Source organism: Dendrobium catenatum, unplaced genomic scaffold, assembly GCF_001605985.2.
Source record: "Dendrobium catenatum unplaced genomic scaffold, ASM160598v2 fragScaff_scaffold_157, whole genome shotgun sequence".
In the NCBI taxonomy this organism is placed as follows: Eukaryota; Viridiplantae; Streptophyta; class Magnoliopsida; order Asparagales; family Orchidaceae; genus Dendrobium; species Dendrobium catenatum.
Genome location: NW_021318619.1, coordinates 1,495,761 through 1,509,619, shown reverse-complemented (window position 1 = coordinate 1,509,619; position 13,859 = coordinate 1,495,761). Strand labels below are relative to the sequence as shown.

The 13,859-nt window shown below is 37.6% G+C and overlaps 1 protein-coding gene and 1 long non-coding RNA gene across 3 annotated transcripts in view; one reads left to right on the top strand and one right to left on the bottom strand.

Annotated features, from left to right (window-relative positions):
• The window catches only part of LOC110114537, a 62,637-nt gene that overhangs the window by 41,591 nt on the left and 7,187 nt on the right, over positions 1–13,859 (bottom strand). For both annotated transcript variants that reach the window (XM_028692822.1, XM_028692823.1), the window contains exons 3-7: positions 12,880–12,981; positions 12,658–12,804; positions 12,416–12,578; positions 12,123–12,338; positions 11,878–12,032 (exon numbers count right to left, since the gene is read on the bottom strand). In XM_028692822.1, coding sequence (XP_028548655.1) covers positions 11,878–12,032; positions 12,123–12,338; positions 12,416–12,578; positions 12,658–12,804; positions 12,880–12,975 — 777 coding nt within the window. In that variant the 5' untranslated portion in view covers positions 12,976–12,981. The remainder of the gene's footprint in view (positions 1–11,877; positions 12,033–12,122; positions 12,339–12,415; positions 12,579–12,657; positions 12,805–12,879; positions 12,982–13,859) is intronic.
• Positions 9,979–12,051, top strand: LOC110114538. The gene is made up of 3 exons (XR_002305247.2): positions 9,979–10,716; positions 10,792–10,871; positions 11,553–12,051. It is a non-coding gene; the product is annotated as an uncharacterized LOC110114538 (long non-coding RNA).

The window sequence follows — 13,859 nt, the reverse complement described above, 5'->3', positions numbered from 1 at the left end:
AATTAAAACACTACAAACTACAACAAACACAATAAAGGGGATACAAGCATGCAAGCTCCTATGAACTATTGTAAAAAAATTTGTTGTATGCTCGATACATAATCCCAAGCAAAGTACAAAGTGATTACATCAAATGTGCAAACCCATGAGTCGCTGAAAAATACCCATCGCAAACAAACAAAAGCATCTACAAGGAAATACAAAAAGGTACCCATTCACACATCAGTCCACTCACAACCATATGATGTTAAGCAAATGAGAGGGTAAAGTCTCTTACAAGTTTTGAACATTGATGTGCTATAAGTATAGCAATTTATTAGCTAATATGCGTGAAGAGATTGGTGAAGTATAACTCAGTATGCACTCATCATCAACATGTAAGCAGACGCACTAAGCTTTCTATGGATAAATAAGCAACTGCAAATATATTGCAAAGATGAGAGGTCCGTTGTCTACAAGCAATAGAAAACATGTAGGAAACCCGCTACATACTCATGATCATCTACGAACAAAATACGAAATGACTATAACAAATGCAAACTCCTACAAGTCATTGTAGAAGACCCTTCATATACATAATATGCTATTTACAGAAAAATACAAAAGATCTATGATAAATGCAAGAGCCGTTATATAGCACCATAAGATTTGCAACACATCCAGATTCTCTATAAATACATATATACATACTACATGTCACCTGTGGGTAGATGCAGAAAGACTTCAATAAATGCAATATCCTGTAGTGAAATTCAGTTTGTGAATGAATACATCTACTTGTCTACCTACAACAGTAGCAGATGTACTGGAAAGACCAAAGATCACAACAAAATGTACAAAGAATGCGGCAAATGCAAACATACCTACAGGCTATTGTAGTAATTGTAAGAGGCCCATTACATATTCAACATATTGACTATGGGAAAATGCGAAAGCACTACAACATATGCAATCATCTACAATCGATAGCAGGAGATTCTTTAGTGCATAACAACTCACCTATAGAAAGTAATAAGTAATGTACGACAATCTACCTGTATACAACGGTCAAATGGCTGTAGGGCTATGCCACGCCACTGGATCCACAACATCTATGCAAGCAGACATAAAGAGTGTACAAATATTCCAAGAATTCCCCCTCATATACACTATAATATGTATGCACATAGGTACACAAAAGAGCATGTACAATCACACAACTCGTATGGGCTCTGGAGAGCATGTTACGAAAACACACGTGACGTCTATGGATGCTGCGCGGGTCAATAAACGAACACAATTTAGGCTCGATCCTTCAATATGAATAGATAAGAGTCGACATGGCTTGAATTATCAAACAAAAATACTATCAAGGTGTCAACCGGAATATTTGTTTTATATGTTTATATAAGGCCTTCAAGGCCTCCAATAAAGAAAATTTATTAACAAAACCACAAAGCCATCAACAAACCCGATCCTTTGTTGACAAATTAGCAGAGTCGACAAGGTTTAATTCTCAAATGAAAATAATCCCAAACACCCCGATGATGGCTGTGTTGAATATAAATATCAACCAAAGGGGTAATTTCAAATGTTTCAAAATGCCATCAAACTTCCATAAAATTCAAATATTTTTAAGTGGCCTCAAAGTCACTTCGATGATGACTGTGTTGAATAGAAAATCTTAACTAGAGGGGTTAACACCAACAATTTCAAATGCCTCCAAACTTCCATAAAATTCAAATTCCTACGAAAATACAAGCGACCCCTTATATCCCGATGATGATCGTGTTGAATGCAAATCTCAACCAAAAGGGTTAATTCAAATATTTCAAAATGTCATCCCGAGTACCCGAAATCCAAATTTCCAAAAAATCATCCAAGTCTAGAATATTTAAAATTGAATATTTCATCAAATCACTTGAAGCAAAATCCATCCACCCTCCGCAACAGTTTGTCGAGACGGACAAACAAAAAGTTACTTCAGCTCATAAAGAGTTAATGTTTGATAGAGAATATCACTAGGATTCATTCTCAAAATAGTTTTCTGGCAGTAAGGGCGTAGTATGTGTCCTCTGACAGGCAGTTTTGCTGCAAAATGACATCACAAAATTACAGTGATGTTTAGAACCAATGCGTTCCTTAGTGGCATCAAATCTTTGAGATATGAATTAATATGATATAATTGGTAGAGCACAAAGCCCTCTGTTAACTAAAGTGGATTAAAATTTATCCCTTTAAACAAACGCTCCCCCTAGGACTATAAGGTACCCTAGGACGAAGCAACCCATGTGGTGGCCAACAAGGACCCTTTTGTCTGGTTTGGTCGACTACCTTCTCTGACTAAGTAGACCAGGGACCATGATGGCCCGAGATGACAGAACCATGGGATCTTGATCGGGTCTATCATCTATTCCCCCACCATCCGCTTTAAGTGCAAGAGGTGCAATTCCAAATTTTAAATATCAATTCTCCAACTATTTCAAATGCCCACACTGCTACTATATGCCAAATGTATATTCCCTATATATCTGATCGACGACTAGCCGTAATCGAAAGTTCTCTCATTATCGAGAGGGGTAATTAACTATAGGGGCTTGCGTTTATACGAAACCAGAACTCAAATCATAAATTCCTTGCAAAATGAGGGCGAAGTCTCTGGGTAGTGACTTATCTACAAACCCATCTGCCTTCCAAAATTTACCTCGGAACTTAATCCGTTAAAACTCTTCTGAAAAAAGCGGCTGGGGAGGCCAAGTCCGAATTTTTGGAGCCCACAAATTTCTAGCTACTCTACTTGGGTTTGATTTCTCTTTCCATCTTTAGCAAGTCATCTCAATACTACAGTAGCAGCTAATTGATACGGGCTCAAAATTTTGAATTTTCCAAAATGATCATTTAAATAATTAAATATTCTAAAAATAATCGTTTAATTTTAATTTTTTTTAAAAATGATCATTCAACCAATTCAATAAGATAACGCATTTCGCAGGCTTTTAAATTTGTATTATTTGAATTGCTTGCTAATGTTACCTGCTTTTATTTTCTGTTCTATGCAAGTCTTTGCATTCTGAAAGTGTGGGGTGATGTATCAGATACTAATCCTTGCCTTTCGTTTATGCAGATGGATCTACAGAGCACTCCAATGATCGTTCAACTAGGACGGGGAGCTAGAATCCAACTGGAAAATGCCATTATTGAAATTGGAAATGCTGGAGCTACCATCCAATTTAGTAGTCTCAACTTCTCTGCAGTTATTGAAAGGACGGCCATCATTCCTGTAAACGACATGGAATCTGAAGGTCCTGCCAAGAGGCCCCACTCTATTGAAGCTGCCACGCGTCGTGCGCATCTGCCAGCACCACAACCTACTACTGAGGAGTCTCGTAGGAGGATGTATGTGTTCGAGAGACTATCATAATGTCACGACCCGACCCGACAGGGACGGATCCCGCCCGAGCCGGATCCCGACCAGCTTAACAAACTAACCAGGATCTGGCTTTGGAATTTGCTTACTGAACTGAATCTTCCAAATATTATACAAAACAGAAGAATTTCAATAGTATCTGCGAACACCACTTCTCTACCAATCGAGTTACTTGCACCCAAGAAGAACAATATTGAAGCTTCCTCATATGGAAGAAAGTTAACAAACAGACAGAGAAGGAAGATAAATGTTGTGCTCCAAGCTTAGCAACAACAAGTGCCTGTCCACCCATCAAACATGCCTGCTTAAGATCCTGAAGCCAATGTTCCCACCCAAAATAAGTTCACCGATTTAAGATGGGTGAAAAGAAAGAGCTCTACCAGAGAGCTAAAGAAATCATTCTGGGACTACCAACCCGAAGTCCCGATCCCTCCAAAGAAGAAAGAGCCTGAAATTGTGTCAGCTAAAGTGTACATAGTATTGAAGATGTTAAAGGATAAGGGGCTGAAGAAGAAGAAGTTCCAACGGCCTTTAGTAATCGAGGCCAGGAGAACCCTGCTGAGGGAGCGTCTATCTGTTGCGATGGAAAGAAGAGAAAGAAAGCAAGTTCCACCTGGTGTGCATCGGGGTGTGACACCTGAACCACATGTTTAGAGATTCACTGTCGAAAGGTCCCGACGAAAAGGAAAATAAATCTGAAGGTCAAAGCCTCGTAGAAAAGAAGAAGATAGAAGAGAAAGAAGAACTGATTCAAGTGTGAAATCCGGTGCAGCTTCCCGGAGATCCACCCCCTTCGACAAAAAATGTCAAAATGGGTTCCAAAGAAGACCCAAACTGATGCCCATCCCGACGGTCGACACTTTGGAGAATACTCTGAGGGATCCCGTCGCTCATCAACCCCTCCAAAGGAAGAATCCAACTTCAACCACAGCCCGTGGATCAAGGAAATGTTCTTGCCAAATTAACAGCTGGAGAATCAGTGGCTTCGCTGCTCGCAGATCCAAGTATTAGAGGAAGAAAGGGAAGAAGATATAGAAGAAGAAGAATATGGTGATGAGGACACTATGGAAATTATGGTGGTTTGCATGGTAAGCCATATTAATGATGATGATGGTGTTGATGAATATGATCAACCACTCAGACAGATACAATGATGTCGCTATCGGACTTTGTTCGTTGCCAATAGAAGTGGTCAATCTTTGGAGGAAGAAAGGGAAGAAGAAGTTAAAGAAAATCCCTTTCTATTGAGAATATCACACTCGCAGACATGCGGCGACAAATGAGACTTCAAATGAGGGCTAAGGACAGGGAAATCTCTCATTGGAATGATAAAATGATAGAGATGATGACCCAAATGATGACAATGATGCGGATGATGCAGAGAACAGCTGCCTTGGGTCCCCTGCCCGATCCTCCGACAACACTTGGCATAATTCAAAGCCACTTGCGGCAATATAGGGGGAAATGATGCTATACTCTTATGACAGTTTGTTAGCAATTTAACGGCAATTGCTTTCGAATGGTATGTTGAACAACCAAATGACTCTGTGAAGATATTTGTAGATTTAGAAAATATATTTGTAAAGATATTGCTAGTGCATCCGAGAAGATAACAATCGCTAACATTGCTATTGATAAAAGAAGAAGGGATGAGTCAGTGTCGAAATATATTATCTGATGGCGTAATCTAAGTATAAAATATGTGCAGCAACTTAAAGAAGAACACGTTGTGCAGCTATTAATGGGAAACATCGATGATAAGATGCAATCATTCCTGTGCATGACTACCATCACCATATTTCAAGACCTTATGGATAAAATGGCTAAGTTTAAGAAATTGAACTTGTCCAGATCAGAGAACCATTCTGATAAAACCAAAAAGGCCATAGCCTCGAGAGCCAGAAGAGGTGAGTCCGACTCTATGTTTTTCTCTAGAGCCGATAAAGAAGATATTATGTCTTTTACTCATAGATGATATGTTGTATGTATGCATATAGTTGGTCATAGGGAGGATCCGACATTTACTGCATATTGCTCGTTGTATGTTGACTTTCAACATACATAGGTAACGACTTTATTCATCTACGGCTTCCCCACTATCGTTGCTTGAATGTGGGCATAGTGTTTATCATTCACCGATCTATAGATTATTGTGTTATATGTTGGCCTCTGTTGTTGCTTGCAAGAGTTTGGTATATTATCTTGCAAATTCACATTTGAAGATAAGTTCTTTGTTGTATATTTGTCTTCTTTGTTTGTGGACAACATAATGCATTCGTATAAAGGAATCATCTTAACCATTGCATGTCAGCCCTCATTGTTCACAGAGAACTATTACATTCTTCCATGAGTAGTTGATATTGATTATAAGGGACTTTCACATCCTCTTGCATGGCTCTTGTAAATTTCACACCACAGAAATCAAACTCAAGTGACATTGGTTGTATGAGAATTACATTTTCTTTGACCTTTAGAATGCACCTTTCATCAACAGCTTATCGTATGTTAACTCCCTCTGCTACTTGTAAATGATGGCTAGCGAGGTATCATAATGTTTCTTACATATCAACTTCCTTCACCTCTGAGGGACTTGTGCATTTGTTGATACTTGGTTAGTAAGGACGTCTTTGTAGTCACTGTATGCCTACTATCATCATTTGCAAGAGCTTAGCACACTTGTATGTAGCTTAGAGGCGTCATATGTTTGTAGACAACTACATTTGCTACACATCTTTCACATTCCATATGTAAGTATATCGCTATGTATTTTCTTGTTACAACTCATATGTAGTTCGTTGTATGTATTACAAGTCTTTTGTCTTCGAATATGATATTTGTAATATGCATAATGAATATGACTATCTTCCTTGTTAGTATTTGTATCTCAAACAACATGAAGACTTTTAATATTTTTGAAAAAGTTCAAGTTGTCGCTCGTCGTTACATGCAAGAGTCAAGAGTATTTGATGTAGGCAAGGGGGAGTCAAAAACTTTATTTGGTCTTTGGGCTGCTGGTTGCTCTCGGGTTGGGCTTGGCTGCTTAGTTTTGAGCTGTGTTTTTGGGAACTGCTTTGTCCTAGCTCATTAATGTTTGAGCTGCTGTTTTAGCTCATTAGGTGGAGCTTGTTTCTTCCCCTTCTTGTGTCTCATTAATTTCTTCTTTGTGTTGTTCCCGTGACTTGCTGCTGGGTGTTAGTTCTGATTCCCTGTGTGGGTTTTTCGATTTCTCCCCCTGGCTGCTTTCCCGTGGCTTCTCTTACCCGTTTTCTGTGTTGGCTCTTCGGGTCCTTCCCTGGCTGTGTTCCCGTGGCTTCTCTTACCCATTTCCTGTGCTGATTTTTGGGAGCTATTTTGTGATATATGCTGCCCTTCCTCTTCCCCTTACCTAATTGATTTAAATGGGGGTTTTATGTGGCTGTTTGTCTCCTCTTTCTCTTCTATAAATATTAAGTGTTTTGTATTCAAAAGAGTTTTTAGTAAGATGTTATGATGATAATTTTTGGATAAAACCTGCGGGTTTCTTTGGAATCGCTTGCGAGCTATGTCCTCCACCTCTTCTCCTCTCTATAGCTTGCGAGCTATACTTCGTCTTGGCTTCTAATCTCATTCTTTTTCCTGCAAATATCCACCCCATCAGTACCTTTCTTCTCAATCAAGAAGTGCAACTTTAGGAGCTTTGTTTTAAATGATTGAAGTATCGTTTGTAAGCGTCCTTTGTTGCAAGCGTCATATTTTATCTATAAAGTTTGTTTTTATCGTATTTTGTCTTTTTTTTTTTGGAATTTTGTGTCTTTTCTATTTATCTAGGAAGTTTTTTTTTTTTTGCAAGCAAAAATTAGAGTTTTTCTATTTTTTTGCATACATCAATTTGGTATCAAAGAAAAGTTAGTATATCCTAGGTTTTGGTGAAGTTAGTGGTCATGTATGTGAGTATCATGTGAGTTTTGTTTGTAAGTCATGTTAGTTTTAATTTTCATGTGAGTTTATGGTTGTGTCTAAGTCTTGGTTGTTGTGTGAGTTTAGGCAAGAATGAGAGATGATCCAGAAAAGGTATGCAACTAAAATTCAAGAGCTAGATTCCCTTCCTTCGTCTCCTCGGATCAAATCTAAAGCAGCCTCATCGAGAGATGAGTTCTTTCAACCAGAGGAGAATTGATGTAGGCAAGGGGGAGTCAAAAATTTTCTTTGGTCTTTGGGCTGCTGGTTGATCTCGAGTTGGGCTTAGCTGCTTGGTTTTGAGCTGTGTTTTTGGGAACTACTTTGTCCTAGCTAATTCATGTTTGAGCTGTTATTTTAGCTCATTAGGTGGAGCTTGTTTCTTCCCCTTCTTGTGTCTCATTGATTTCTTCTTTGTGCTCTCGTGACTTGCTGTTGGGTGTTGGTTATGATTCCCTGTGTGGGCTTTTCGGTTTCTTTCCCTGGCTACTTTTTCATGGCTTCTCTTACCCATTTTCTATGTTGGCTCTTTGGGTCCTTCCCTGGTTGCGTTCCTGTGGCTCCTCTTACCCGTTTCCTGTTATGATTTTTCGGAGTTGTTTTGTGATATCTGTTTCCCTTCCTCTTCCCCTTACCTAATTGGTTTAAATGGGGGTTTTATGTGGCTGTTTGGCTCTCCTTTCTCTTCTATAAATATTAGGTGTTTTGTATTCAAGAGTTTTTAATAAGATGTTATGATGATAATTTTTGGATAAAACTTGCAGGTTTCTTTGGAATAGCTTGCGAGCTATGTCCTCCACCTCTTCTCCTCTCTATAGCTTGCGAGCTATACTTTGTCTTGGCTTCTAATCTCATTCTTCTTCCCGCAATTATCCACCCCATCAGTACCTTTCTTCTCAACCAAGAAGTGCAACTTTAAGAGCTTTATTTTAAAAGTTTGTAAGCATTGTTTGTAAGCGTTCTTGGTTGTAAGCGTCATGTTTTATCTATAAAGTTTGTTTTTGTCATATTTTGTTTATTTTTTGGGAACTTTGTGTCTTTTCTATTTATCTAGGAAGAGTTTTATTTTTGCAAGCAAAAATTAGAAATTAGAGTTTTCTAATTTTTTGCTTGCATCAGTATTTGTTTACTCCTAAGCAATGCTGGTTGTGTACGAGCCTCTATGTTCTATTCATGAACACACTATGACATTATTGTGATCAAATTGTTTCCCCTCGATGTCTGCTAGTGAGGCTGTGTACTCATCACAAGTCTTCCTTTTCATACAAGTGCATTGTTATACTTATGCAAGCATTGTACTCTTGCTCATAATTACATGTAGGCAGTTATAGTTCCTGTTCACATATTGTTCTTTGCATAAAATACGATCTCTACTTATTTATTTGCATTCATTTGAGTGAATGAGCTTATTAATTGATGTTTGTATTTTTAACTTGATTGTATGTTCATTGACTTAAAGTATGGTCCCTTGTTGAAATTGTTTGAGTTCAAATCTAGATCACCATCATGTCATTCAAGTCCTGGTCCCCTGTGGTCCATTTGTTCAAGTTCTACTTCTTTGTGCGAGTGTAAGTTCCTTGTAGTTGTCCCAAGTTACAATCTCAAGTCATTATTAATCGTTTAAGTTTTTAAATTCTGATTTAAGCTCAAGTCCAAGTCTCCTGTTCTCCTTTAGAAATCAAGTCATTGTCTTCCTTGAGACAATTTTGGTAGCCTTCCGACGTTTCCCCTGCTTGGGGAAAATTTTTGGAGTCTGGGCCTCTCGCCACGCTAGAGAAAAGCGTGCACGGGCAGTGTCGAATGACACAGAGGCCAAAAATCTTTCTCATCACGATAGAGAAAGGCGTGCATGGGTCGTCGGGCACCTATTTGAAAAATACATAGTTTTATATTCATCCCCACATCGTCGTAGGCATCGCACCGGGTTCCCTTCCCACCACGCTAGAGAAAAGTGTGCATGGGTTGATTTTTCGATGTGCTACTAACGCCGAAATGGAGTTTTAGAAGATTATCTACCTCGTCGTAATTATCACAATGAATTCCCTCTCACCATGCTAGAAAAAAGTGTGCATAGGTGGTTGTTCGTCGTGTTACAAGTGTCGAAACGGGGTTTCAAAGTTTTAGAATTTTATACCTACGTGCATCGACGGCGGTGCTGGCATATGGAACAAGAGGAAAGAATTTGGATTTTTCTTTTTACTTGTATTAATTATAATTAATTTTTAATTAATTATAACTAATTATTGTTAATAATAATTTGTTACAATTAAAATAATAATAAAGCATAATTAATACTAATTAATGATAACTAATTATAATTAGTAATAATAAGTTATAATTAAAAAATTAATTACAATTAACTTTAATTAATTATAGTTAATTATTATTAATAAAAATTAACTAAAATTAACAATAATTAATTACAATCAATTTTTCTTGATTATAACTATTTATTATTAATAGTAATTAATTATGATTAAAAATGATTAATTATAATTAATATTAATTAATCAAAACTAACTATTATTAACAATAATTAAAATAATTAATTTTAATTAATTGGGAGAGTTGGATTTATGTTGAGGGCTGTCGGGACATAGGATTTGTATAAGATTTGAGCAAGATTTGCTAAATCCTATTAAATACGGGATTGAGGGCATGACTAAATCTCACAGCAAGTTAATTCCTCCATTTCCTACTGTTTGTCGTGGTTTTGAGGGATCTGGCCAAACAAGCACACAAAAGGAAGGGAGATGGTTACCTCCACAGCAAGCAAGCTACAATCGTTACTTCTGATCTAACAGAGAAGAGAAGGGAACGTCGTTCGAGAAGGTTAGTTCGGCATCGGCTTCTCCTTCCCTTTCTCTCTCTATCTCTCTCTCTCTATCTCTTTGTGTGAGTCGGAGAAACTGGGAGGTCGGGCAAGACTAGGGCTTAGTCCTAGAGCGGTTCGAATAGAGTTGACTGCGGAGATGAGTGTTGGGGTCGGAGAAAGCAGCTAAGATCGGCGTGGATTCGGCTGGACTGGCGTTGAATTAAGAGGTCGACGGGGACTTGAGTTCTAACGGCTATGGCTGGATCGGGTAGAATAGAGGTTCAGAGGTTTTGGAGTCGGTTAAGGAGGATGGGAAGCTCGGGAAGATCGGAAGCTTGTAGGGCTTTTGCGTGTGGGAAGAAGACTCGATCAGATGGAGGAGGTTCGACTGTGGGAAAGAATAGAACCGAAAGGCTTCATTTGGTCAGCTTTTAACGATGTTGAAGAGCAGCGATCAAGGTGCTCTGAATAGGGATCCCGCGAGGAGACGCGAACGGCGCCGAATGCGATTCGGCGGGATTTCAGGCAGATATCGCGAGGATTCGGTGGATGTGAGCAGGTATTTTGTATTTTGTATTTTTTTGGAATTTCTTTTGGATTTGTACAATAGAGGTCAACATGACCCTTCTGTCAGGTTGGTCGAGTACTTCCTCCTACTAAATAGATTACGGATCATGATGGCCCGAGACGACAGAACCATGGGATCTTGATCAGGTCCATCATCCATTCCCCCGCTATTTGCTTTAAGTGCAAGATGGTCCAATTTCAAATTTTAAATATCAATTCTTCAACTATTCCAAATGCCCACGCTGCTACTATATGCCGAATGTGTATTCTCTACTTATCTGATCGATGACTAGCCTTAATAGAAAGTTCTCTCTCTTTATTGAGAGGGGTAATTAACTATAGGGGCTTGTGCCTATAGGAAATCAGAACTCATATGATAAAGTCCTCGCAAAATGAGGGTGAAATCTCTGGATAGTGTCTTTTTCTACAAACTCATCTACCTTCCAAAATTTACCCCAGAACTTAATCCGTTAAAACTCCCCAAAAAAAACCAGCAAGGGAGGTCGGGGCCGAATTTTCTGAGCCTAGAGTTATTTACAAAATTTCAATGATTGAGTTTTCATGGACATAAGTCTATCTCTTCACAAAGTTAAATTCATTGAGAAAATATTCAAAATCATCTTTGGTGTGCAACTAAAGAGAGCAAGAGAAATTGATGAGAGAGAATGCATGATGGGACATTCACTCTTTCTCTATCACATTATTTTCTCTCTATTTCCACATTTTTCTACCTCTCTCTAGTTATTGAATAGCACCCCTGAATATTTTTTCAACTTCACGAGTATCTAACTTGCAACATTAAAATAGATGCTGTGATGATATCCGCAGAGTATCAGAAACAGAAGATTTTCTTGAGCAATGGATTGTCTGAAGCACTGGCCAGATAACAAGAATAAACAGAGAAGATGGATTAACCAAGCCAATCTCAAATAACTGGGACTAGGTTGTTGCTACTGATGATGATTATTATGATGATGCCAAGTAACAAAAATGAAAGCATACAAATCATGTGAGGAAAAAGGATGGAGCAGAATAAAGAATGTTCTTTTGAAAATTCAGAACATATTCAGATTAAACACCTGGGAGATTACCTCCTTTTCTGCAAGAACATAACCCTTTCATGCGCTTAAGAAGAAAGCAAGAAATTGAGTACCTGGTAAACGCTCTCGTTTCTCCTTAGCTTTATACGCTTCTTGTCATCAGTTTTGGTCGAGATAAGATAGCCATTATCAGTTAACAAACGATATTCCTGGCGGAGCTCCACCAGAGCAATATGTTTACCCGAAATAGCATATAAAATGGTTCCATCTGTTCATGAAAGTTTGATGCACACTAAAAAGATCTGTGATTTTAAGAATTTTTTGTACAAAGTAGTAAATACTTTAATCCTATTACTACCTAATGGAACAGAAAAAATTCGATCAACCTCTTTTTCAAATAGAAACTGCGCAGGGCTTTGATTTGAAGCAACTTTGTTTTCTTCCATTGATTCAATATTCCTGTTTTGCTCTAGGAGAGTCAACCCTTGAAACTTATGCAAAGAAAGACTTGTTCTTTCTTCATCCAGTATGGCATATTGATTCTCATTTGGACCAATAAATGCTGCATCTCGACCTATGCAAGTGCAACATCAATGTAAAGTAAAATGGTAAAGAACTTGTACTGATAAAACGAATAATGATTTGACAAACCTCTTAGTGAAGTTCCTTTACAGTAAAATGACTGTACCTCAGTCTTAAGAACAACTTCATGTACGGAACCCGCAGGGCCGCTTAATTCAAACACAACAATAAACAAGTGTTGCTTTGAACTGTAAAGCATATTAACAGGAAAGCATTCTATAGGTGTAGAAATCTGAAAGATAAAATCCTTTTTAAAAGTAGACCAAGATGACTATACAAGTTAGAAGAGATCTATTTAATTCAATTAGTACCGTTGAGTAAAGTTTCTTGTAGATATTTTCTGCTCCTGATGATAGGTTATATGCCATCAAGTTGAAGCTATCTAAATAAAAAGCTCTCACAGGATAGCGTAGGACATGATTCTCTTTGTTGAAGAAATTCAGTTCCAAATGGATTGGCTGAAAGAGCAGGGTTGAATTCAGTTAAAAACAGCAAACTGAGGGGACAACTTTTTGCAAGGCTGCAGTAGTGACCTTACAAACTGGAACATCTCTCAGTTGATGATTTGCATCAGAAACAGTGATAAGTGGCAGCCGAGGTATCGGGCCACTACTTGCATGTCCCTCCATGAAATGCTGCATGGATTATGGCAAACGAATTAATTGGGTGGTTACAGCCAAATTTGAAAACAGGAAAGTACATAAACCACGAGTATGAATTCAATATAGAATCAGGTTCACATCACTTGCATTGCTAACTACAACACATGTTGCTCAGGTTTTCCATATTAATTCAATGAATTATCATATAATAAAGTTGATTCTCATATAGAAAACAAGTAAACCTAGTATTTTTTGTCAAGATTTGACATTTGCAAAACAATCTCTGAAAAAATGAAAGCCATGTAAAGATTAGGATTTACGACACAAAATAAAAATCAAATTATAGCAAATTTGAGCAAATGTCAATTACACCTACAAATCAGTAAGTAAAATAAAAAAGAGATATTGAGAGAAATCACCCAAGTGTTAAGCCAAGCTTCAATCCAAAACTAGCAGAAATATTTCCTAGAAAGTTGTCATCAAGAATGGCGCCATATTAGAAGAATTTACCTAGCATGAACTGAGTTGTAGGTATTTTTTAAATTAACAAATTGCATATGGAATGTCAAAATTATTAAAATAGGATTCCACATTAGATTCAAATGAATGTAATAGAGAATGATAAACTATTGCAACAATGTTGCGTAAAATCACTCGAATGTTGCCCATTAACAAAATGAACTGCGCCGGTGCCTTTGAAATGTCAAAATTATTATTAAGAAATAATACTCATGTTGTCCAAGTTCCCACACAAGATAAATTGGGAATAGTCTACTCTACATGAAAATAGAATTCAACGTGCACAAGTGATGAAAATTTGATTATCAAGTTTTATTATTATTATTATTATTTTATCATCAAGTTGATAAGCAATTAAAATAAGTTTTATATATATATATATATATATATAT